General features: G+C 37.4%; 2 protein-coding genes across 2 annotated transcripts in view; one reads left to right on the top strand and one right to left on the bottom strand.

Moving 5' to 3' along the window:
• The window catches only part of CWC27 (CWC27 spliceosome associated cyclophilin), a 193,598-nt gene extending 182,789 nt beyond the window's left edge, over nt 1-10,809 (bottom strand). Inside the window, exons 1-2 of the mRNA XM_047087094.1 lie at nt 10,592-10,809; nt 2,841-2,937 (exon numbers count right to left, since the gene is read on the bottom strand). Coding sequence (XP_046943050.1) covers nt 2,841-2,937; nt 10,592-10,633 — 139 coding nt within the window. The 5' untranslated portion in view covers nt 10,634-10,809. The remainder of the gene's footprint in view (nt 1-2,840; nt 2,938-10,591) is intronic.
• A 313-nt stretch (nt 10,810-11,122) lies between these two features.
• Nucleotides 11,123-24,287, top strand: part of SREK1IP1 (SREK1 interacting protein 1) — a 43,645-nt gene continuing 30,480 nt past the window's right edge. Inside the window, exons 1-2 of the mRNA XM_047087089.1 lie at nt 11,123-11,261; nt 22,034-22,081. Of these exons, the coding sequence (XP_046943045.1) occupies nt 11,249-11,261; nt 22,034-22,081 (61 nt within the window). The 5' untranslated portion in view covers nt 11,123-11,248. The remainder of the gene's footprint in view (nt 11,262-22,033; nt 22,082-24,287) is intronic.

The following is a 24,287-nucleotide window of genomic DNA, read 5'->3' as shown; positions in this document are numbered from 1 at the left end:
TCTGCTTGGAGCCTGGAACCCAATGTGGGGCTCAATCCATGACCCTGGGATCATGACCCAAACTGAAATCAAGAGTCAGATGCTCAACCAACGGAGCCACTCAAACACCCCAAGAATAGATCTTAAAGAGTAAATCTGAGGTAAAATAGAAATAAAGAAATTAATAGTTACATAAAGCATAAAAAATGTGATTTTCTTAACTACTTCTCTTTCTGCTTCCCACTTTGTTTTGCCAACCTAAAATTTTACTCCTTCCTCATACTTCAGAGGAACCAACAAAACTATCAAAAGCAACAAGCTTCCCTTTCCTTCTTTTTTAACGTATTTTTTAAAAATTTCACTCACCTTTAAATATTCACCTAACTATTCCACAAAACCTGCAATCCAAGAGTAAGGCTGTGTAATTCTAGATCTTTCATTTCTATAAACACTAAAGACATCCCCCAGACACCAGAATGACAAATTCTGTATGTGGAGTCTAAAAAAGTTAAACTCATAGAACTGGAGAGTAAAATGGTGGTTGCCAGGTGCTGGCAGGTGGGAGAAATCGGGACATGTTGGTCAAAAGGGATAAATTTTCAAATATAAAACGAATAACTTCTGGGGATTCAATGTACAACATGGTGAGTATAGTTAATAATAGTGTATTGTATACTTGCAGTTTGCTAAGAAAAAAGATCTCAAGTGTTCTCACTACACACACACACACCCACACACACACTCGTAACTGCGAGGTGACGGATACGTTACTTAACTTGACTGTGATAATCATTCCAGTGTATATGTATAGTACACACTTGTACACCTTTTAAAAAATCATGTACAACCTAAATATATACAATTTTTATTTGTCTATAATAGCTCAATAAAGCTGGGGGGAAAAAAAAGACTAAGAACTTCCGCTATGAACAGCATTTTAGTTGGGAGCCATATCTGGCTCCACCTTCCTAAGTTTGTACTTACTTCTTTTTTAATTCTGGAAATCATCCCTTTTTGAAAAAAATACTGATAAGAATGCTAAAAGATCTTGACATATCATGACTTGTTTAAGTAACAGAATTAGTGAATTAAATGAGGTTCTCCAAATTATATTTTAAAAACTTGACTTTATTTGGGGGTATCTTCATTTCAGTTAGCCTTCTCAGGCTTCTTGTTAGCCTTTGCAGTAACAATTCTCTCTCTCGCCTGTTCAATTAAGAGAATTGCTGTAGTTATTTTTCTTATGATTTTTCTATTCTCTTTCTCCACGTATTCTTCTATAGAGGGGAATAATTTTTGTTGTTCCAATTAAGTTTCATCATGACCTAACTTAAGAACTTTATTTCTTCTTCATTGTCATATTATATCCAGATGTTTTCTGTTTCTTCCATTCACCTGGTCATGGATTGTTAATTACCATTCATTCTTTCTAATGTTTTTGTACTTCCAGTCTTCCCCTGTAAAATTTGAGCTTTTGAGTCTTCAAAACTTCTTTCCAGAAACAAGTCTGACTTTTCTGTGTCTACTGTGTTTCTCGACTCTGTTGATAGTAATTTGAGGATTCTCTGACTGTACTACCTGTCTGACTCAATTTCCTTCCTGCCTGCCATAGCAATTATTAATAATGGTCTTCACAGATGTCCTTCTCTTTTTCTTTTTTTTGGGGGAGGAGGCTCTGGGTATTTTTATACCTTAAATCTTCCCCTGATAATTATCTATTTGTGTAATTATTATCTATTTGGAGAGCTCTAGCTGTACCCTTTTACTGGTTATATTGAATTATCTTTCACACCCTGCCTTTGACTCAAAATGCTGTTTTCTGATACCTAATTAACCTTGTCTGTCTCTACAAATCAGGTATAACTTAGAAAGACAATGATTTGCCACCACAGGAGATATTTGAAACCATATGCAAAGTATCGTCAAAACCAAGTTGCAAAAATGTTTAGAATGTTTAGTTCTATAAGGGAATATTCTGAAGGAGAAAACACTCAAGTGGATATAATTCTGCAAAGTTTACTGAAAGAAAAATAGTCAAATTGTGACTCAGTCTAAAAACAGACTAGAGACATCTATAATGACATCACTGAATCCTGGATGGAAGGCTTCGTGGAGAAAGCAGAATTTTGGACAGAGATTAAAAAGTGGGTAGACTTGTAAACAGTAAGGAAGGAAAGAAAAAGTATTCCAAAAAGAAGACTGAGGACATGAAGGAGGTATGTGGATATGTGGACAAGAAGGAACTGCTCAGGAAATAAAATAATAGTCAACTGAAACCATATAGTTATTTAGTGCAATGAAACCAAGTCGAAAAGCTAGGAAGCTAAGCTGTCTGAGGATTCAAATACCAGATGAATAAATAAAAGGGTCAAGAGATTAGATAGAAAGACCAGGTAAAAGACAATCATAATCATGCAGGTGAAAGTCAAGGCAGTGTGGTTTAGCTATAGCTGACAGAGGAAGATTGGAGTAGAAAAGTCCACTAGTCATTTTGACATGTAAATTACAGCTAAGAAAAGAGGAAATGGCTGGAATTCTAAATCTGACAGTCATTTGGAGAGAAGTAACAACTGAAGAGTAAAGACAGTGGAGAACTAGGGGCAATCATAGGGAGTACTCTTATTTAGAGGATGAAAGAAAGAAGTACAGAACAGGCAAGAAGATCAAAAAGGATCAAAGTTTTATTTGGTGAGATAAATTTCTCTGCTAAAGATATAAAGATTTATTTGAAAGACAATCTTTATCTCCTCTATCCATTTCCTGACACAACAGCTCAACACCATATCATTCATACCCACTCCTATCACTCATTACCACTATTTAACAGCAGACTTTAATGTTGTGGAAAGATACACTTTTACCTTCCAAACAAAGCTGAATGAAATTTCTGCAAGCTTTGGGAGCTTCTTTTGACCACAACTCTATGTCAATATCTCCAGCTGTAGTTTTCAATAAAACCTATGGAAAGAATATAACATCATTATATTAAATTATCATTTTGGTTTGATAATCAGTTGAATTGCTGCTCAAAATGAAGCATCCATTAATGAATTTTCAATTTTAAAGTTAAAATTTTAAAAACTTGCTGGGCTTTTCTTGTTATACTAAAAAAATTATAACAGGGATATCACAGTCTTTTCAACAAGTGGTACTGAAAAAACTGGACAGCTACATGCAAAAGAATGACACTGGACCACTTTTCTTATACCATACATAAAAATAAATTCAAAATGGATTAAAGACCTAAATGTGAGACTTGAAGCCATAAAACTCCTAGAAGAAAAGGCAGACAGTAATTTCTTTGACATGGGCATTAGCAACATTTTCCTAGATATGTCTCCTCAGGCAAGAGCAACAAAAGCAAAAATAAACTACTGGGATTATACCAAAATAAAAGCTTCTGCACAGCAAAGGTAACAATCAGCAAAATGAAAAGACAACCTAATGAATGTGAGACGATATTTGCAAATGATATATATGATAAAGGGTTAATATAAAAAGTATAAAGAACTTATACAACTCAATACCAAAAAAAAAAACCCAAATAACACGATTAAAAATGGGTAGAGGACCTGAATAAACATTTTTCCAAAGAAGACATACAGATGGCTAACAGACACATGAAATGATGCTCAACATCATTACCAATGCAAATAATCAATGGAATGCAAATCAAAACCACAATGAGGTATCACCTTAGACATGTCAGAATAGCTAGAATCAGAAAGACAAGAAATAACAAATGTTGTCAAGGATGTGGAGGAAAAGGAATCCTCATGCACTGTTGATGGGAATGCAAACTGGTGCAGCCACTGTGGAAAGCAGTACAGAGGTTACTTAAAAAATTAAAAATAGAATTACCATATAATTAACTCCACTACTGGGTATTTACCCTAAGAAAATAAAAACACTAATTTGAAAAGATATATGCACCCCTGTGTTTATAGCAGCATTATTTACAATAGCCAAGATATGGATGCAACGCAAGTGTCCATCCATAGATGAATGGATAAAGAAGTGGAATATATATAAATATACAGATATATAGGTATAGATATAGATATATATAGTATGTGTATATATACACACATATATATATAGTATGTGTATATGTACACACACATATACACACACACATATATATGTGTGTGTATATATGTATATATATATACACACTGTATATACATATACATATATATACATATATACACATATATATACATATACACACACACACATATATATACACACACACATACACAATAGAATATTACTCAGCCATAAAAAGAATGAAATCTTGCCATTTGCAGCAACATGGATGGACATAGATGTTAAAATAATACTAAGTGAAACAAGTCAGACACAATAAGACAAATACCATGTTTTCACATGTATGTGGAATTTAAGAAACAAAGAAAAAAGACAAACTGCAGACTCTTAAAAACTAAGAACAAACTGGTGGTTGTCATAGGGGAGGTGGGGTTGAGACAGATAAAGGAGATTAAGAGTACATTTACTTCGATGACAGTGAAAATTGTACAGAATTATTGAATCCTTATACTGTTCACCTGTAACTAATATAACACTGTATATTAACTATATTTCAGTAAAAGTATTCATTCAGTACAAGTCATTATACATTTATATCTTTCCCTTTTTTTTTAATGTTTGTTTACTTTTGAGAGAGAGAGAGAGGCAGAATGCGAGTTGGGGAGGGGCAGGGAGAGGGAAACACAGAATCCGAAGCAGGCTCCAGGCTCAGAGCTGTCAGCCCAGAGCCCATGGGGCTCGAAGTCATGAACTACAAGATCATGACCTGAGCTGAGGTCAGACATTTAACTGACTGAGCCATCCAGGCGCCCCTACATTTATATCTTCCAAACAGCAATTTCAGAAATAATTTAAGATTTAAGAAAAAGCAGCATATACCTTTATTAATCAGAAAAACTTATTCATTTAAAAATCAGTCATTTAAACTTGCTTTAATTAAGAAAGTTTCTTGCAGCTTTCCTTCCAATAAAATTGGTATAGCAAATTAAGAAACTAAAGAACAATGAATCTATGAAATTGTGACACTATGAGACAATTTTAAAATTATCTTTTTATATACCAACACTCTACTTGCTCGTTCAAAATCATGCAATTCCTAATTTAAAACAAAACATGCCTAATCTAATTCTGGGTTGTATATGTTACTAAAATGGTATGTCTTAAAATCATCATCTACAGTACATGGAATCCGTTCAAAGTCTCCTTTCTACCAGCTCATGAAGGTAAGGCCTTCTAACTTGGCACGGCAAGAAACTATGTGCAAAATAAATACTCTATCATGACAAACCAACCCAGCTGGTTTCTCAGTTTCTTGGAAGGTATATATTTGGGATACAAACTGAGTTGGCTGAATAACTCCCTAGACTGTATCTATAACAGTGGGTAATACCTTCTGGTTTTCCATGAAAACTGGTGTCCATCCCAATCTTAAAAGTACAGTATATCTCAAAAGACAATATCCTGTCCTACCTATTATCCCCTTGTATACTTGAAATAAAATGCTGTTAAAGGGACCCTTGACATGTCTTCCCTTCCTTGCAACTCTAATACAGTGATCTCCAACTTTTTCAGAGTGTGCATCCCTATTAGCGAAGAGGAAAAGGGAAGTGGGAAGGGAGGTAAGGAACTGGAACACAGAGTTCCCAAATAAGTACGTTTAAATACATGTAGTACTATATTACTCTAGTACTGAAAGAGTCACAGAAGATAAACATTTCAAAGCATTACATAAAAACAGTATTTTAAAATATTTCTTAATTTATTCTTCTTTACCAGTGGTATAATCAAACTTAAAAAAAAAAATAACAGCTTTACTGACATATAATTCACATACCAAACAATTCACCCTTTTAAAGCATTTGTTAGTATAATCCAGACATTTGCCATCACCACAATCTAATTCCAGAACATTTCCTCACCTGAAAAAGAAACCCTGTAACCCATTAGCAGTCACTCCCTATTTCTTCCTACTCATAGGCCCTGACAAACACTAATCTTTCTGTATCTATGAATTTGTCTATTGAATATTTCATATAAATGGAATCATACAATGTGTGGCTTTTGGTATTTGGCTTCTTTCACTTAATATAATGTTGCTTTCAAATTGTAGAGGTCCATCTTCCTGTTCTACTCACTTTGTTTTAAATGTCTTGAAAATGACAATGGCTTTATATTCTTACTGATAAATACGCCAAGGCACAATATACACTTAAGACAAAGTTCATCATTAACAATAAATAGAAATCCGTATTTCAAATAATTTTCATAATAATTTCTAATTTTTTACATACTTCCCATGTTGAGGCATCAGGTCTACCATTTTCTTGTGGTTTGCTTATGTTTACATTATTAATATCACTTTCAATATGAAATCTGTGAGGGCTGGTCTAGTTAATCCAGATTAACAATGAAATGTAATCCATTTAGCATGATATTAGGAAAAATTACATCATGACATATAAAAAGTGACTAAGTAAATGAATATATATGTTCCTTTTTATATATAAAAGATTACATTTAGGGGCGCCTGGGTGGCTCAGTCAGTTAGGCGTCCAACTTTGGCTCAGGTCATGATCTCACGGTTTGTGGGTTTGAGCCCCATGTCGGGCTCTGTGCCGACAGCTCGGAGCCTGGAGCCTGCTTCAGATTCTCTGTCTCCCTCTCTCTCTGCTCCTCCCCCACTTATGCTGTCTCTCTCTGTCTCTCAAAAATAAAATTAAAACATTTAAAAAATATTTTAAAAAAGATTACATTTACACAAAGGAAACGATAAATGCAAGCAGAAGAATGTAGCTTTTCTCTTTGCATCTCATGATGGTTTTGCACAGTCCCTGAAGTGTGCACTCACTGGTTTAAGAAACCACTACTCTAAAGAATAAACTAATGCACACCATCCCTCCCTTTACAGGTTCTGGAGTCAGCTGCTTAAATTCCAGTACTGACTGACCCTTGCACTTACAAAGGGTAAGGAAGTTTTTTACTTTGGACATGCTATCTAACATATCTGTGACTCAACTTTATTATCTAAAATAGGGACAATAATATCCTCATAGGTTTCTTGTGAGAACAAAATGATTTATTACACATAGACTGCTTAGAACATTACCTGACAAATAGTAAATGTTCAAAAAATGGTAGCCACTATTGTTGTAATTATTCTTCTTCTATAATATTTTTGGCCACAGTCAACTTACACCCAGTAAAAAGAATGCATACACAGTTGGGCTACCTTGTTTACCAGAGTTTCTTACTCTTTCCACTGATAAGCTACTGAATTTATAAAGAAGGCACATGGCTCCTTCCTCCATACATTTCTTTTGGCCATCACTATTTTGTCAAGTATTGGTGCTCCCTTTCTTAAAGATTCAAAATAAGGCAATACTTTGATAATAAAATGTTTCTTTTTTTAAATTTTAATGTTTATTTGTTTATTTTTGAAAGAGAGAGACAGAGCACAAGTGGGAAAGGGGCAGAAAGAGAGGGAGACACGGAATCAGAAGCAGCCTCCAGGCTCTGAGCTGTCACAGCACAGAGCCCAAGGCAGGGCTCGAACTCATGAACCATGAGATCATGGAGCCACAATAAATGTTTATTCTTAAGAAACGTTTCATTGGGGCGGCTGGGTGGCTCAGTCGGCTAAGTGTCCAACTTAATTGTGCCTCAGGTCATGAGCCACAGGATCATGAGCTCCCAGTGCCATAGGATCAAGCCCTTAGTGGGGCTCTGTGCTGGGTGTGGGGATTAGGATTCTCTCTCTCCCTCTCCCTGCCCCTCCCCCACTCACTCATGTGCTCTCTCTCTTTCCCTCTCTCTCTCTCAAAAAAAGAGAATATTAATATGCAATTTAAATTAAGTGATCATAATACATAGAAATTTCATCTTGAGTGTATAAAGACATTTCTATCAAGTGGTACATTTCTGTATGTCATCTTCAGAGGCCAGAGTTACAACAAAACACAGCACAACTTATAAACAACCACTGATATGATAAGTCAATTACTTCCCAGGTTGATACTATGCTCTTTGAAGGGAGGAATTTTGTCCCATTTATTCTGAATATCTCTTAATCCTTTTAGTACCTAATGTAGCATTAGACAGCATAGGCACTAAACAAACATTCACTGAGAAAACATATTGTTATATCTGTTTAAATTCCTTCCAGGCCCAAATTCTTGCCATGTGCTCTCTATGGTGCAGAACTTTGAAGCTTCAATGTCCTCAACTGGCCTTATGTTAAAAAAAAAAAATCCCCAACTGTGTTTGAAGGAAACTTTGGCTATGCCTGATGTTCTCTGTAAGCCCAACTCTGTTTCAGAAGGACAGTATTTTTTTTTTTTTTTAGTTTAGTTTGAGAGAAAGAAAGTAAGAGAGAATTCCAAGCAAGCTTCACACTCAGTACGGAGACTGACAAGGGGCTCAGTCTCACAACTGTGATATCATGACCTGAGCCAAAACCAAGAGTCAGACAATCAACTGAGCCACCCAAGTGCTCTCAGAAGGACAGTATTTATCAGTTTGCATGTACTTATTTACATGATTATTTGGTGAATGTACATTTCACTCAACTGACTCCATATTAGAGACAATGCTGGTTTTCCTTTCCCTTGTATTCCTAAAACCTAGCATAGAGGTTGGCATGTGCTAGTTGCTAAATAAATATTTGTTGAATAAAAGATCTCCTGTTCAGGCATGTATCTTTGTTAATGGTTTTCCTCTTTATGACCATGTCAAATCTTCCTTCCAGAGTAAAACAACTAAATCTTCCCTTGCTCAGCAGCAATATAACCTCAAAGTCACTGATGCTTAATACTTTAACTTAAGAGAAATAAAATATTAATACATCCATTCATTCAGTCAGTACATATTTGAACTCCTCCTACCATGTGTCAAGCACCATTCTAGATGTCAGTCCCTGCCATCATAGTGCTTGCATTCTATAGGGAGGAGAATGGGAGGCAGAGGACACAATAAACAATAACTAGTAAGTACACAGAAAAAACTGAAGAGGGAAAGGGCAGGGAATGTTGGAATGCAGGACATGAATGGAGTTTGTGATTTTATAGAGTAAACAGAAAAGTCCTCTCTGCCAAGGTGACATTTGAGCAGGCCAGATTGTACTAAAGAAAGGAATAATAAGTGTGAAAGCCCTGACTAGCAGGATGGGCAATATTTTTATTCTCTACTAGTGTTTATTAACTGAGGGTGATATCACCCTCAAAAAACATCTGGAAATATGACGAGGTAGGTATTCTGAGTTTTCACAATGATGTGTGAGATACAGATGAGGAGTAAGGAGAAGTTCACACAGCAAAGAATTAAAAGAATGGCCCATCTCAAAACACCCACTAAAATTCTTGGTGGGGATATCAATTAGAGCATTATTGTTTTTGTTTTCATATTGCCTTATTATATTACAAAATGTTGATCAACAAAAGACTGCATAAATTATGATATAGTCATGCAACAGAATCGTATCTGATGTAAATTTAGTTTATCCTAATTCAACTATGTGCTTTAAAGTTAAAAAAAAAAATGTTTATTTATTTTTGCGACAGATAGCGAGCACAAGCAGGATAGGAGCAGAGAGAGACAGAATCTGAAGCAGGCTCCAGGCTCTGAATTGCCAGCACGGAGCCTGACATTGGGCTCAACTCAAGTACTGTGAGATCATGACCTGAGCCCAGTCAAAGGCTTAACCGGCTGAGCAATACAGACGCTCCTCAACTAAGTACTTTCAGTCCCACTATTTTCTCCACTATGTTGGTCCATCTCATTTCATATGTGGTGAGACTAGCTCACAGTTTAAGAATCCCAGTGATACTTATTCCATTATTGACTCCTCTGCCTCATACTGCATATAAAAATCTTTGATGGGAACTGACATACCTTGACCATTAAATCAATCAGGAAATCATTCTCCCATTCTAATGTGGGAACATTTCTCATTCTCCACTTTCATGTTTTAAGACCAGCTCAAAAGATACCTCCTCCACGAAGCTTTTCTCTTCTTCCTCAGTGGCTCATTTTTTAGTACTTACCGTAGCACTAGACTTCCTCTCTCCATAAGCATGCCTATTGGACTTATCAGGTTTTTCTTTACCTGCTTACCTCCCAAACAAAACCATAAGCTCTTCTAGGGCAACAACTAGACCTTACCCATCCATCTTTGTGTCCCCAGCACCTAGTACAGTGCCTGGTGACTACTAGGCATTCAATACATGATTGTAGAATGAATGGAGAAAGAGCGATTTACAAGTTAAGAAAAACAAAAATCACAATTTTAAATATACCTAGGTTTCTACCTAAGGCCCTAGAAAACACCCTAGAATGTGTTAGGCTAAAGCAAGAAATGTGGCCAGACACTGGAGAAATCTCCATTTGAGGACTTTTCTCAAAGTATTTGCCGAGAGGTGTCAGTAGGTGGTTTTCGGTGCAATCCTGTCCAGAGGCAGGAGTAACGGACAAGACATTTTGTGATTTTTCCAACCCTAACGCCCCAAAACTCCCTTAATGTGTGAGGTATCACTTTGGGGAGCCCAGGTACCGTAGATGAGGCTCTCACCTTCCCATTCGTGGGAGGCTCCTGGATGTAGATGTTGCTCATGCTGCTCAGTGCTCAGGGCTCCGCTCCTAATTGGGAGTGAGAACGGAGAGCCGATTACTAAAGCAGTCCACCTATCAGTGGCACGCTTCCTTCAATCGGGTGGTCGCAGAAAGCTCCAGTTTGTCAATGTCCCAAAATGAGCCGCACCAAGCACTACCTTTTCCCAAAACTAGTCCCTCACGGACGCCGCCATGTTGCTCCTGGGCCTGAGCACCGCTAATCCTGAGAAGGGGGGTTCCAGTGGCCTCCAGGAAACGAAAAAATATTATTAAGCACCTGCAAGTTAACTAAATTTGTGTTACACTTTTACCAAAGGATATGTAAATGTTGGTGTTGTTTACTTCAGTACATGTATGTGCAGGTTTCATTCATCTCCACCCCCGGGGCTGGCAGCAATGGTTCGGACCATGTGTGTTCTGTAATATGACTCCCCCGGAAACTGCATCATCGTTACTTGGTTCCGCTATCGCCAGAGGCCTTCCCCGACTGGCAGGGAAGTCCGGCGGCGCCGGTGGGAGGAAGAGGCCGCCCTCGCCGTTTGTGGTCCTCGCGGCAGGCGGGAGGCGAGCGTACTCTCGAAAGCCTACGGCTCCTGCGACCCCTCTTACCAGCGCAATGGCAGTCCCAGGTGAAGACGGACGGCAGGGCCCCTGGGTCTAGGCGAGGAAAGGAGCGGGTAGGGTAGGTTGGGGTGCGCTGGGGGTAGGGAGTAGCGCCCATGGGGATTTAGGCGGAGGCGTTAAAATTAACAGGTTCGTTTGTTCTACACGAAAAAGTTTACACTCCAGAGATAATCTCTGAAGGGAAGAAGGAAGACAGAAACTGTCTCCCCCGCCCCAGCCAGGCTCCGGCTGTGCTGGAAGGCTTACAGGGAAAGTGTGTGGTGGGGGGAGGTGGGGGAGGAGGGGCAGCAACTGTAGGCCTAGGAGGTAGCCGAGAAAAACTGACCTAACTTTGGGATGGCTCGAAAATAGAATTGAGGTGCAAGCACTTGACGGACCCCAGGAGCCAAGAGGCACTGTTTGTAGTGGAAGTCCCGGGGACCAAATTGGCGTCCGGGGTTCTCCTCTCCCTTCCTATTGTATGGAGTTCCTGTGTGGCGGTGGACCAGTCGCTCTCCCACTCTGGGCCTCATTTCGTGCATTTGGAAAAGAAGATTTATTCCTCGATGTCTGTGGGTTCTTCCAGCGCGCAGATTCTGTGTCCACTGACTACCGACGTAAAAACAGTGCACCCTGCGAAAGAAGTGCTTTAGAGGTTTCCCCGTCCACAACTACCCGCTTGCTTGGAAGTCCTGGTCGGGGAGGGCACCTCCTTACATCAGCTCTGCGACGGTGTGTTCGGAAGAACACTGGTTGTAGGAGATATTTTGAGAATTACACCCCCACCCCACCCGCTCAAGCACACACAACTTGGAGGTTCACAGTGCACTTCAGGGTATGAAAGGCTCTGGGCTGTGGTTCAGAACCCCCTAACTTTGTTTTCACCTGCCCTTCCCAGTATTACCTGACGGTGTTTGTTCGGTGGCAGCCTTCCCTGAAGTGTATTTTACAGATAACTGTTATAGGAATATTGCACTTTTGTTAGCATTGCAGTTTGGGGAGGAGAGGGGTTGTGTGAGAGAGGAAAGATACACTCATTCATCCACACCACCGTGACTATTAAGGGCATGCTAGGCAGTGTGCTAGGCATTGGGAATACAGTGGGGAACAGGACAGTGGCTCCTCACACAGAACTTTGAATTTAGCATTGAAGAGAAAGTACCAGAAAGTCGGACAAATGCATGGCAGGGAAAATACAGAGCCTTCAGGAGCACGTTGTAAGGGCACCTACGGAGACAGAAGGGCTTTACAGAGGATGTGGCATTTAGGATGAGCCTTAAAGGATTCCAGGAGGGTTGGATTGATGGGAGGGGAAGTTGCAGCCAGAGGGATATGTAAGTGAAAAGGAGATAATAGATGCTCCCAATAGATGGAACTCCTAATACAAATGGGAGAGAAGTGAGAAATTAACTGGAAAGTTGTATCAGATGTGTCAATAGCATTTACTATGTATCAAATGTGTCACACACTGTGTCAAGCCATTGTATTTTATCTCATTTAACATTCATGTCCACAGTGTGAGATAAGTATTAATATTTCCATTTTATAGATGAGGATACTGAGGGACAAAGAAATTAAGTGTTTGCTTGTTCAGGGATATCTTGTAGGTAAGCAGTCTGACTCTTCTAGTCCCCATGCACTTACTCATCTTGCCATGTAGGATAATTTACAAGGTGGTTTCCAGCTCTTAAAGGACCTTGGAAGCCATGACAGATAGTTTGGATATTTTCCCAAGGATTATGGGAAGCCATTTCAGCATTTTTAAACCGATTCATATTTCGGAAAGAACATTTTGGCTGCACAGTGGATTGGAAGGATGATAGTTTGGAGTTAAAGTCACCAATTAATTTCTGGTAAGTTATGATGATACTTCACGTGTGGTGTCAGGAAGGGAGAGAAGCCCATAGATTGGAGACACATTTTTGCTGGTAGAATCACGGGGAGTCAGTGACTGATTCAGGGTAGGTAGGTAAGACAGGAAGTGAGGTCTACTTGGGTTTTACTGTTAGGCAGTTGGGTGAGACTCTTTGCTAATATAGGCAACACCTGAGAAGGAGCAGGTTTTAGAGGGATGATGATAATTTCAATTTGGGCTCTGTGTTGAGGTGTAGTCAGACATACAAATTGAAACATCTAATAGGCAGTGAGAGATAGAATTTGTAGCTTAGGAAAGAAGCCAGATGTCATCCACACACGAAGCAGGCGTTAAGACCATTGTCAGTGACTATGTTAGCAGTGTAGAATGTGAAGGGAAGCTCTGTGGCTGAAGCCTGGAGGATATCATCATGGAAGGAACTAGCAGAGAAAGGCCATTCTGCAGAGTAGCTTGTCTGGGCATCCTGATAATTTAAGTCAGCGCTGGTGATCTTTGCACGGCTGCATCTAGAGTTGACCTCTGGCTGCTGGTTTTATTACTTGAGCAAGCGTTTTGAGAACCCAGATGGTATAGACACTTAAGGGGACACAGTATCACAGCTTGTGTCCTCATAAAACTAGTTATGAAAATGGGCAACTTAAGAAAGGAAAAAAGTGATTTTTAAAAAGTCCCTATTGAAATTGCTCTAAACCTAACCCAGTGTTACAGACAGTTTAACTTGCTTCCAATTCATAGTGAATCTCCAAAGTGTAATAATCTTAAATTGTGTCATTAAGCTGGATAGCAAGACATGGATAAACTGTTTAAACCTAGCAAAAATTGAGATAATAGGCATGACAGCACTGTAAGAGCACAATGCAAGTACCATTAGAAAATACAGATACAGAAAATGTTAAGATAATTTCTTGGATGATCGATCCAGATAGTGTATTTAAGAAAAATAGGGCTCAAGGACAGGCATTATGTTAGGCTCTTTTATTTTTAGGTATAATGCTCATATGGATTCAGCATGGCATTTCTTTGGTGGTCTTGCTAGTGATTACTACAAAATATGACTATAAAGTGATGAGGCTACTTTCCACAAATGAGTATCAGCCTCTTCTATTTTATGGTCGCCTACTTCAGCTGTTTTTCCACAGCATGAAGCGTAAGCATACACCATTATGTAGGCAACACAATGAAATGTGCACTTTCTTAGGGAAATCATAGAGTCTTAGTTGTCATTTTATTTTAAAATTTTTTTTTTTAACGTTTTTATTTATTTTTGGGACAGAGAGAGACAGAGCATGAACGGGGGAGGGGCAGAGAGAGAGGGAGACACAGAACCGGAAACAGGCTCCAGGCTCTGAGCCATCAGCCCAGAGCCCGACGCGGGGCTCGAACTCACGGACCGCGAGATCGTGACCTGGCTGAAGTCGGACGCTTAACCGACTGCGCCACCCAGGCGCCCCTTAGTTGTCATTTTAAAAGTGACCTTTAAATACAGGTTCCAGTGAAGTTTACTTTCTTTTAAAAATTGCTTTACCCATTCACAGTTGTTGAAATTAGTTCTGACATCCATTTTAATGATGCTCCATTCCCCAATGAGAGTTGACCTGGCTCAAGGGGCAATGTATGTTATTGATGTGGTTGGCACAAAAACTCTTTTTCTCTCATTCAGTAAAATCTATATAGCCAAGGTAGGGAATTTTCTGTAGCCAAATTAACAATACATCTGGCATATCAAAGTGAGTCCAATTTTTAAAACACATTACTATAACATCTTAGTAAGAGAAGAGTTCTGAATTACAATGCATCCAGTTTCTTTTCACTTCTAAAACTACACTACACATAGTTTCTTTTCTCTATAGTCTGTGCTGCCCATTGCTGCTGAGATAATTTTCCGAAACCATATATCTGATCCTGTCTTTCCTAGGGGCCAAGAATTTAGTTCTTGTCCCCAACTGTGAATGTTGTGTTTCTCTTCAAGCAACCTAACCTTTGCAAGGTTCATTGTCCTTGGGTATGTAGTGAAGGGGTTGATGACCGAGCTTTCTCTCTCTCTTCCAAACTGTTGTGATGCCAGAGGTGCCCATGTCTGCTGGAGTGAAGTGCGCACTCCTCAGCATGGCCAAATCACTCTTGCTCCTCTTTCCTCCCACCCTTCCTCTGAAGCATTCTACAGTCTTCTGACTTGGTCAGCTATTCCCAGAACCTCTCGTGTACCGTGCACGCTTTTGTTATCACTGTCCCTCCTTTGCTGTCCATACGTACCTGTGGGAAGCCTTCTCAGTCTCTCAGCTGAAAGTCTTGCCTGCCAGTTCTTCCTGCTTACGAGTAGAGTTTTGTGTTTTTTACAGTGGCATATTCTAGCATGTTTTATAGCTGTGGATGTATTGTCCTAGATAAGCTAGTATATTGTATTTCCTTTAGTGTAGGGACTTTATTCATCTTTATGGCTTCTCTAACATTCGTTTTAGAGATAAACCCATAATAAATAATAATAATTGGATAATAATTTAGAGGGTTGTTCAGTAGAATTGTTGCTGAGCAGAATCTGGTACTAAAGTTAACAGACTAAACAGTAATTGTGATTCTGTTTCATTAGTTAATTCAAATGTTCATGTCTCTAAAACTGATAATACCTATACCTTTTTTTCCTTCATGGGTTATTTATATTTTGAGGCAAGTGGATGAAAGCATTTTATACACTGACTTAAATGGTAGCTCTTTCATGTCAGTAGTTTATTTATTTTTATTTTAGAGAGAGAGAGTTTGGCAGAGGGAGAGAGAAAAAGAATCTTAAGTAGGCTCCTTGCTGGGCATGGATTCTGACACAGGGCTTGATCCCATAACCCTGGAATCATGACCTGAGCTGAAACCGAGAGTCAGAGGCTCGACCAGCTGAACCACCCAGGCAGTCCCCTGTCAGTAATTTAAAATAAGCAATTATTTGATTTACTTTCATCTCTCCTTTTGAGTATCAAATGATTCTGAAGGCATTTTTAACTAAAGATGAGGACATCTGCTCTTTCAAAATGTTTACATCAAGGATCCTCTTTTTTTTTTTTTTTTTTTAATTAATTTATTTTGAGAGAGAGAGAGAGTGCACACAAGTGGGTCAGAGAGAAGAGAGAGAGAATCCCAGGCAGGCTTCATGTTGTTAGTGCAGAGCCCAACGGGAGCCATGAATCATGATTTGAGCTGAAGTCAAGGGTCAGACACTTAACTCACTGAGCCACTAAGGCTTAGGAGATCCATCAAGGATCTCCTTTAACCCATTTTTTAAATTCACAGAGAATTAAAATAAAATATTTCAGGATCCCAAAGAAAGGATTATGTCTATGAATTCTTAATATAAAGCATCAGAAAAATTTAAATATTTGGAGTTTTACTTTGCATTCAATTTTAGCAGACATATATGGGTATTTGTATCTATGTGGTATATACAACCTAGCTACAATTTGAATTTTAAAAGCAGAATAAATTGAAGTTATCTTTAAGAGTTCCCAAATTATGATAGAACTATAATGGAGTAACCAAATATAAAACTTAAAGCTTAAAAGGAACTAATCTAATTGAATCTAGATAATTAAAAATGAAAGGAATGGACAGAAGTGATTGCAATTGCTAATTGCATCACTTAAAGGGATAGTTAGTCCCTTTAGCTATTTACTTTTAAATTTAAATGATTATAGAAAACATTTTAATGTAAATAAAACTTTGACAGGCTTCCCCAAATCTAAAATACACAGTAAGAGAAAAATATAATACTAAGTTCCAAACATTACTTTTAAAGTTCCCAGTGAGTAAGTTAACTTAGCAACATAGGTGATGTGAAATTTCAACAAAAAAATTTAGATCAGTATGATGTCTTGCCATACCTCTGGGGGCCACTGAATAACCAGAGGCATCTGTTAGGGACACTACCACAAGCATCCCTTTTGCTTACATACTCTTATTTTCTCCCTCTGGTCTTTGTCCCTGGTTTTTAGTCTTCTCTAACCTCTCCCTTTTCACAGACTGTTTCTTTTTTTCCCTCTATGCTAACTGCTTTACTAAGGTATAATTTACATGTTAAAATAAAATGCACATTACAAATGTATAGCTTGAAGAATTTTATATCCATATCAAGATTTTAAATATTTTCATCACCCTGGAAAGGTCCCTCTGCCTCTGTCATTTTTCCCTTCCCTTGCCTAAATAATCATTATTTTTATTTCAGTTGTCCTTCTTACTTTTATTCCTGTTCTTCCATTGCCTGTGATTCCTCAGATGAGCCAGTAACACTGCAGACACTATCTAGTTTCGTAGCTGGCAACTGGGAGCAACAGAAGTTACTGATTCCCAAGTGCTGAAGTATTTTCTTAAGTTTCTAACCTCAAAGCAGCAAGCATTTGTTGAGGACATCTAGGGAATCCGCACCATGCCTGGCAGTGAGTTGTATATAGAATTGTCTGGCATGTTCTGGAATCTAGAGAAATTGGCATTCTCTACTCTTTAAGTTACTGGGAGGTAAAAGGCCAACTGGTTACCCATGCCCTTCCTTGCCACTCAAGTTGTTTGACAATTTTCTAGATCCATAGTAATCCCTTGCTAGTATTTAACAAATAAGGAAATCAATACCTCTTAAATTTGTTCCTAAAACCATCAGTTAATAAAATTTTTTTGTAAATCTGTAATGTAGCTTTCCTGAAGAATTTATAGGTACAGTCTGCCTTTGTCAACGAATACTTGCACAACAGCACCTCTTCTTAGTGTTGGGTTTGTTTGAGGGAGGTTTTTGGTTTGGTTTTTGAGAGGGTAATCAATCCACATGTTTCAGATTAAAAAAAAAACATTTTTTAACATTTATTCATTTTTGAGACAGAGAGAGATGGTATGTGAGTGGGGGAGGGGCAGAGAGGGAGACACAGAATTTGAAGCAGGCTCCAGGCTCTGAGCTGTCAGCACAGAGCCTGATGTGGGGCTCAGACTCATGAACCTTGAGATCATGACCTGAGCAGAAGTGAGATGCTTAACTGACTGAGCCACCCAGGGACCCTCACATGCTTCAGATTTTAAAAGTACCAAAAGGTGGATAGTGACATATTTCTCACCCTTTTTTACCCCTGGAGGCAGTTCCCCATTTCTCAGGTACCTAATATATATCCTTACAGAGAGATTTTTTTGTATATCTCCATGCATCTGTTAATAAAATCTATACATAATTTGATATTTTATCTAATCTCCTTTCATATAAATGACAACATACCATGAGCACTGTTCTGTACCTTGCTTTTTTCTTTATATCTTAGAGACCATCAAATATCATTAAGTAAAGACCAACCATAATTTATTTATGTCTAAATTATTTCTACTCTTTTACTGTTACAAATGATGCTGTGGTGAATAGCTTTGTGCATAAGTCAGTATGTATTTGTGCAAGTAAATTGAGAAGATTAATCTCCCAGTGTGGAAGTGCTAGGTCAAAGTAGCACTTTGTATGTATAAATGTATAAATGTACATTTGTACATTTGTATGTATGTATAAATGTACATTTCTAGTTCAGATAGATTTTGTCAGCTTGCTTTCCATAGAGGTGGTATTGAGTTACATTACTATCCAGTACTGTATTAGAGTGTGTCTCCCCCAAACTCTCTTCAACCCTTTCAATCTTTGCTATTCTGATAAGTGAAAATAGAATCTCAGTATAGATTTTAATGTACATTCCACGAATTATGAATAAGGCTAAGGATCTCCATGTTTCCAACTTGTTTCTGTTTCTTTGAGCATTCTGTTCAGCTCCTTGGCTGAGTTTTTTTCCTGTTGGCTGTTGGTCTTGTTCATAATGATTTTCTGGGTTTTATAAGGTAAGGATAATTTCCCTTTTTTGGTGCTATGAGTTGCAGATATTTCTTCCTCTATTTTTATGTGTCTTTTGAGTTTGTTTTTGTTGGTCTTTGCCAATTTTTTTTTTTTAATGTGGGCAATTTTACAAGACTTTATTGGTGGTCTTGGGACTGTAGGTTATGATTACATAGGAACATTTTGAGGGAGCCAGGCTCTATTGCTCTGAATAGCATTAGCAAACCTTAAAGAGGAATGGAACAAAAAACAGCATGAGAACCTAAGATGCGGAAATGGATAACTTCTGATTGAAGTAATAAGGGCCTTTCAGTATGGCCTTCCTATTCACTTTGACTCCAATCTGGAGCACCATTGTATCAGCAGAGTTCTTGTTCCAAACAATAGAAACTGACTAGTTAATTGAAGCAGAAAGGAAAGATACCAGGGAGCTCACAGAATCTAAGCAAATGCTAGATAACAATTCTTGGAAAATAGACAAGACCAAGGACATCCATAGCCAAGATCCTGCACAGTCCCAGACCTGATTAGGACTGCTGCTCTCTGTGACATCACTGCCTCTAGAAACTGGATCTTGACAGGAGAATGAATGAACTGTCCACACTTCATTGTGTTACTTGTCCCAGATATCTTTGTCAGAGGCATCAGATTCAGTGTCCTAGGTAAAAGCATTCAGTTGGCCCAGCAGTCATGAAAATTATGGACAAATAAAGCTTGAAACTTTCATTTAACCAAAAACTGGTGAGAACATAGTTGATATGGAGTTACTTTATTTAGAATTCTGGCATTTTCCTTTCATGTAAAAGTTAAAACTTTGTTAAAGAAGATGACCTTCTCTGAAAAGTTTCATATTTTGTTCATTCTAAAAATATGAGATAGAGTTAGTCATAAATAAGCTAATCTCTCATAAGTACTGAGATGAGATCATTTCAGATCTGTCCATTACAACATTTTTAGTTTGTTGTGGGAATGGTAATGGTGCATTTAGAACAGTTTTGTCCTGTCTATTCAGCGTCTTTGGTTTCTATGGAAACAGACTTAACATTGACCCGGATACTCTGGGCTTTTTTTCCAACAGGCAATTATTTCATAATGAAAGAGCCTCAGATTTTATTATTAATCCAGTCTTATTCCACAGTTCTGCTGCAGTGCAGCAGATGTGTTCCCACTCTATGCAGTAAAATCCACAAGGTTTATGAGAAAAAATGAGATTGGGGCACAACACTCAAGAACTTCATCAGTGATACATAAAAAATGATAGAAACCTAATAAAAACAGCACAGTTTTGCACATGTTAATTGGTTAAAAGGCACAAAAATACTACAATTACTAGGGTACTATACCTTCTAAAAGACCTGAAGTTTGCTGTGAAAATGCAATTCATAAGAATCAGAGCTTGTAAATTGTTCTGAAGGAATGGTAGGAAGAGGATGACGTGATTGGATCAAAGTTATTTTACCAGATGTGGATGGGCACTGCTCACAGCACCCATACTGAACTAAGGTCACTAGAAATAGTTTGGGTTATGTCCTTGTGTGTGTTTTGTATATTACTATGAGTCTCAGAGCAATGGGGTACCAGTTTGTGCATTCACATAGTGTTTTTCTTGGACAAAAGTCACATTATGCTCACATTGTGCTGTCTTACATCACTTGCATTGGAACAAGTTTATGTTTTTAAAAGAAGCATTGTAGCAGACCTGAGTGTATTTTACTAGAATAACTCGATAATGTATATTTTAACGATTGGGATTAGGAAAAAATGACTGGTGCTTTGACTTCGTAACAGTAAAGAAATGGTTCAAAAATGATCTTTCTTTTATAATTAGCACTGTTTTATATTTGCACTCTATGTACTTTTTTAGTAAATTTGGATTATATCTCCATATGAAAGATTAAGGAGTTAGATGCCTTTCATTAAGATAATAGAGCAATTCTTTCCTTGCCCTCTGGCTGATGGAAGCCCTTATTGGAGATTAAAAGTAGTTTCAACTCTCTCTCTCTCTCCCCCTCTCTCTCTCCATATATATATTTCACCCATAAAAAGGAATGGCATTCTGATAATGTGTTACAACATGGATGGTCTTGAAAACATTATACTAAGTAAAATAAGTCAGACACAAAAGGACAAATACTGTATGATTCCACTTACATGAGATTCCTAGAGTAGGTAAATTTATAGAGGAAAAAAGTTAAGTGTTTAGGATGTTGTACAACATTATGAATGTACTTAATGCCACTGAATTATATACTTGAAAATGTTTAAGGTGATAAATTTTATGTATATTTTATTATAAAAAAATCAATTTTAATTTATGTCTTCTCATTTAGATCTTCAACATTTCTTGTGTGTACCACTAATTATACAGAAATACTCTAAATATTTCTAAAAACTGATCAGACTGAATATGTGACTGATAGTTTTCTCTTGTCAGAATTTGAGTGGTGCATTTGGATGTTTCTTATAATACCTATCAATTAAAGTATTTTTCTGCATTTTTACCAATTCCTTTAATAAAGCCAGTTTGTTTTTCTTCTAAGGGAGAGCAGAAAGACATTTTTTATCCCAAATATTCATATATATACGTGTGTGTGTGTATAAATATATATATATGTATATACATGTATATAAATATACTATATATAATAACTAATATATGTAATAGAATATATAATAAAAATATTAGCACATATGATAGTATATAGGGAATATGTATATGTATACACGTATGTAGTTAATTATTTTACATTTGAGGGACAGGCTGAAATACTCAGGAATTTCTTGCTCAGTGTTAGAGAATTCTTGGAATGTTTAAGCTCTCGACTATAACACTGTATTTCTGTTAAATTAGAGAAAAATATATTCTGGAGTTATTTTTAAAATACTGTCAAAGAAAGTAATTTGAGTAAATTGGATTTTCCAGTGATTCCTAATAATGATGACAATTGAATAGTGTTAACTAAGCTGGGTCAAGAATATTTTTTTCTTTTTTTTAAAGAAATTCTACAAGTGGTTTCTTAGCTTTTTCATGGGATGGAATTCTTATGTTTCTACCTTTTATATGTCTGCTAAAATGTTATCCAATTATATTTCAGGTTGCAACAAGGACAGTGTCCGGGCAGGCTGTAAAAAATGTGGCTATCGTAAGTACATTAAAAAATAACATTGTGAAGAGTGAATCATTGCCTCCTTGGGCAATGTGATTTGGCATCCTGATTTCAGAGCCCTGATTTCATCTTAGTTCTTTAGCCCTGTTATTCAGGCCAGATTTGCAGATGATTCAGAAATTCTCTTAAATAGTTACTTTCTTCCCTGCTGTAGACTGAGTGACAGGTGGCTATGTATCTGTTGACTACCAAAGATATCAAGTACAAGTGGAGTAGTAGATTTAGGAGCATGCAGAAAGTATATTCCCCCCCCAGAAAGTACATGTATACTTATTCTTTTACTCTTTGTTCTTCTAGATACTGGGTGAAGAAGGGAAGCAATGAAAATTATTTTCTTTATGAGGATAATATTAGTCCCAGAATTTCTGCTCACCGGCAAAAACTTGATTTAAACAAGCATAAATGTCTATTATGACTAATGAAATGGGATAGAAAATTAAACTTTAACGTGCAGTTATATAGTCTAAATTTATAATTATGTACCTTAAATACCATTTCTTTAGTTAAATGTAACAATTCTTAAAGGTTTGATAACAGCTATAACAGTAGCATTTGCTATTTTTGTTTTCTTTAAAAAAAATTTTTTTAATGTTTATTTCTGAGAGAGACAGTGTGAGCAGGGGAGGGGCAGAGAGAGAGGGAGACACAGAATCTGAAGGAGGCTCCAGGCTCCGAGCTGTGAGCACAGAAACCGATGTGGGGCTTGAACTCACAAGCAGGGAGATCATGACCTGAGCCAAAGTCTGACAATCGACTGAGCCACCTAGGCACCCCAGCATTTGCTGTTTTCTCACTTGTTTGGAGACCATGCAAGTGAGCCTGGATTAGGGTTAATGATCCATACAAAATGTATCCATCTATTTATTTATTAATTTAGAAGTATAGTTATATTTGATGCACAATGTTACATGAGCTTCAGATGTACAATCTTATTAAAAAAATAAATAAAGGTGATTAAAAAAATTTTTCCACGTAAGAACATGTGATAAAAGAACCCTCGGCATAAATCTCCATTAAGAGGGCTCATAATGAAAGCATGCTGGGAGAACCAAGTCACATGCCTCCAAGGGAAGGATGAGATGTGGCTCAAGGGAATCTTGCTCAGTTAGCAAATGTGGATACATAAGTACACATATCCTTGACATAAATAAAAACTCCTGAAGAATATACTTGCATGCAAGAAATAAGTGCAGTGAAATCTTTTCTGTGTTTTAGGCTTGTTTATATTTATTTCTGCTTTGTATCCTTTCTTTAAATCTTTGCTAATTTCTGTATTTCATTTTTATTTTTAAATTAAAAAAAGTTTTTATTTGAGAGAGAAAGCTCATGAGGCAGAGAAGGGCAGAGGGAGAGAGAGAGAGAATCCCAAGCAGGTTCCATACTCAGAGTGGAGCCTATTGCAGGGCTCAGTCCCAGGACCACGAGATCATCACCTGAGCCGAAATCAAGAGTCAGACGCTTAACCAACTGAGCCACCCAGGCGACCCCTCCATATTTTATGTCTTGATTCAAGACTTAGGAATGTGCTCATCCATGCTCTCTCTCTCCTTCCCTCTCCTCTCTCTCTCTGTCTCTCTCTCTCACTCTCCCCCCTCCTCTCCCTCCCACCTCTCTCTCTCTCTCTCTCTCTCTCTCTCTCTACATATATACATATATGTATATGTATATAGCATGTACCTATATGCTGTATTATGTACTTAAAAATCTAGAATGAATTTCCCAATCTGTCTACTAATGCCACTTTATCTCCTTGAACTACTTTTAGCTTAAGACTTATAGGATAATAATCAAAATAATGTTTTGGAAATATAACGTTGATCTAGTCTCCTTATTGCTTTTTTATTTTACACAATGATGGAAGTATCTGTAGTAACTAGAATTTTTTTTAGAAAAGCCAAGTAAGCAAATAGCTTTGACAGTCTTTCTAAGTTTAGTTCCTATAGTTATTATTTTGATCTATGATTTTAGTGATAAAGTTATTAAATAGCTTTTCATTTATCTCTTTTGCAAAACTTTAGTAATCCTTCCCTTCTGTGTTAAATTTACATCTTATACCTGTTAAAGATGAAGGTCTTCTCAATTTGCATGCCTTTCTGATAGAAATTACATTTTAAAAATTATCTGTTATTTGTAGGCCAGAATCTTTGTATTGATTGTAGATGTAAGAGAACAGTCCACAGAA

Source organism: Lynx rufus, unplaced genomic scaffold, assembly GCF_022079265.1.
Source record: "Lynx rufus isolate CCGP_SWC_20201006 ecotype Redwood Valley unplaced genomic scaffold, mLynRuf1.p SCAF_1, whole genome shotgun sequence".
Lineage (NCBI taxonomy): Eukaryota > Metazoa > Chordata > Mammalia > Carnivora > Felidae > Lynx > Lynx rufus.
This window is presented reverse-complemented; position numbering and strand designations above follow the sequence as displayed.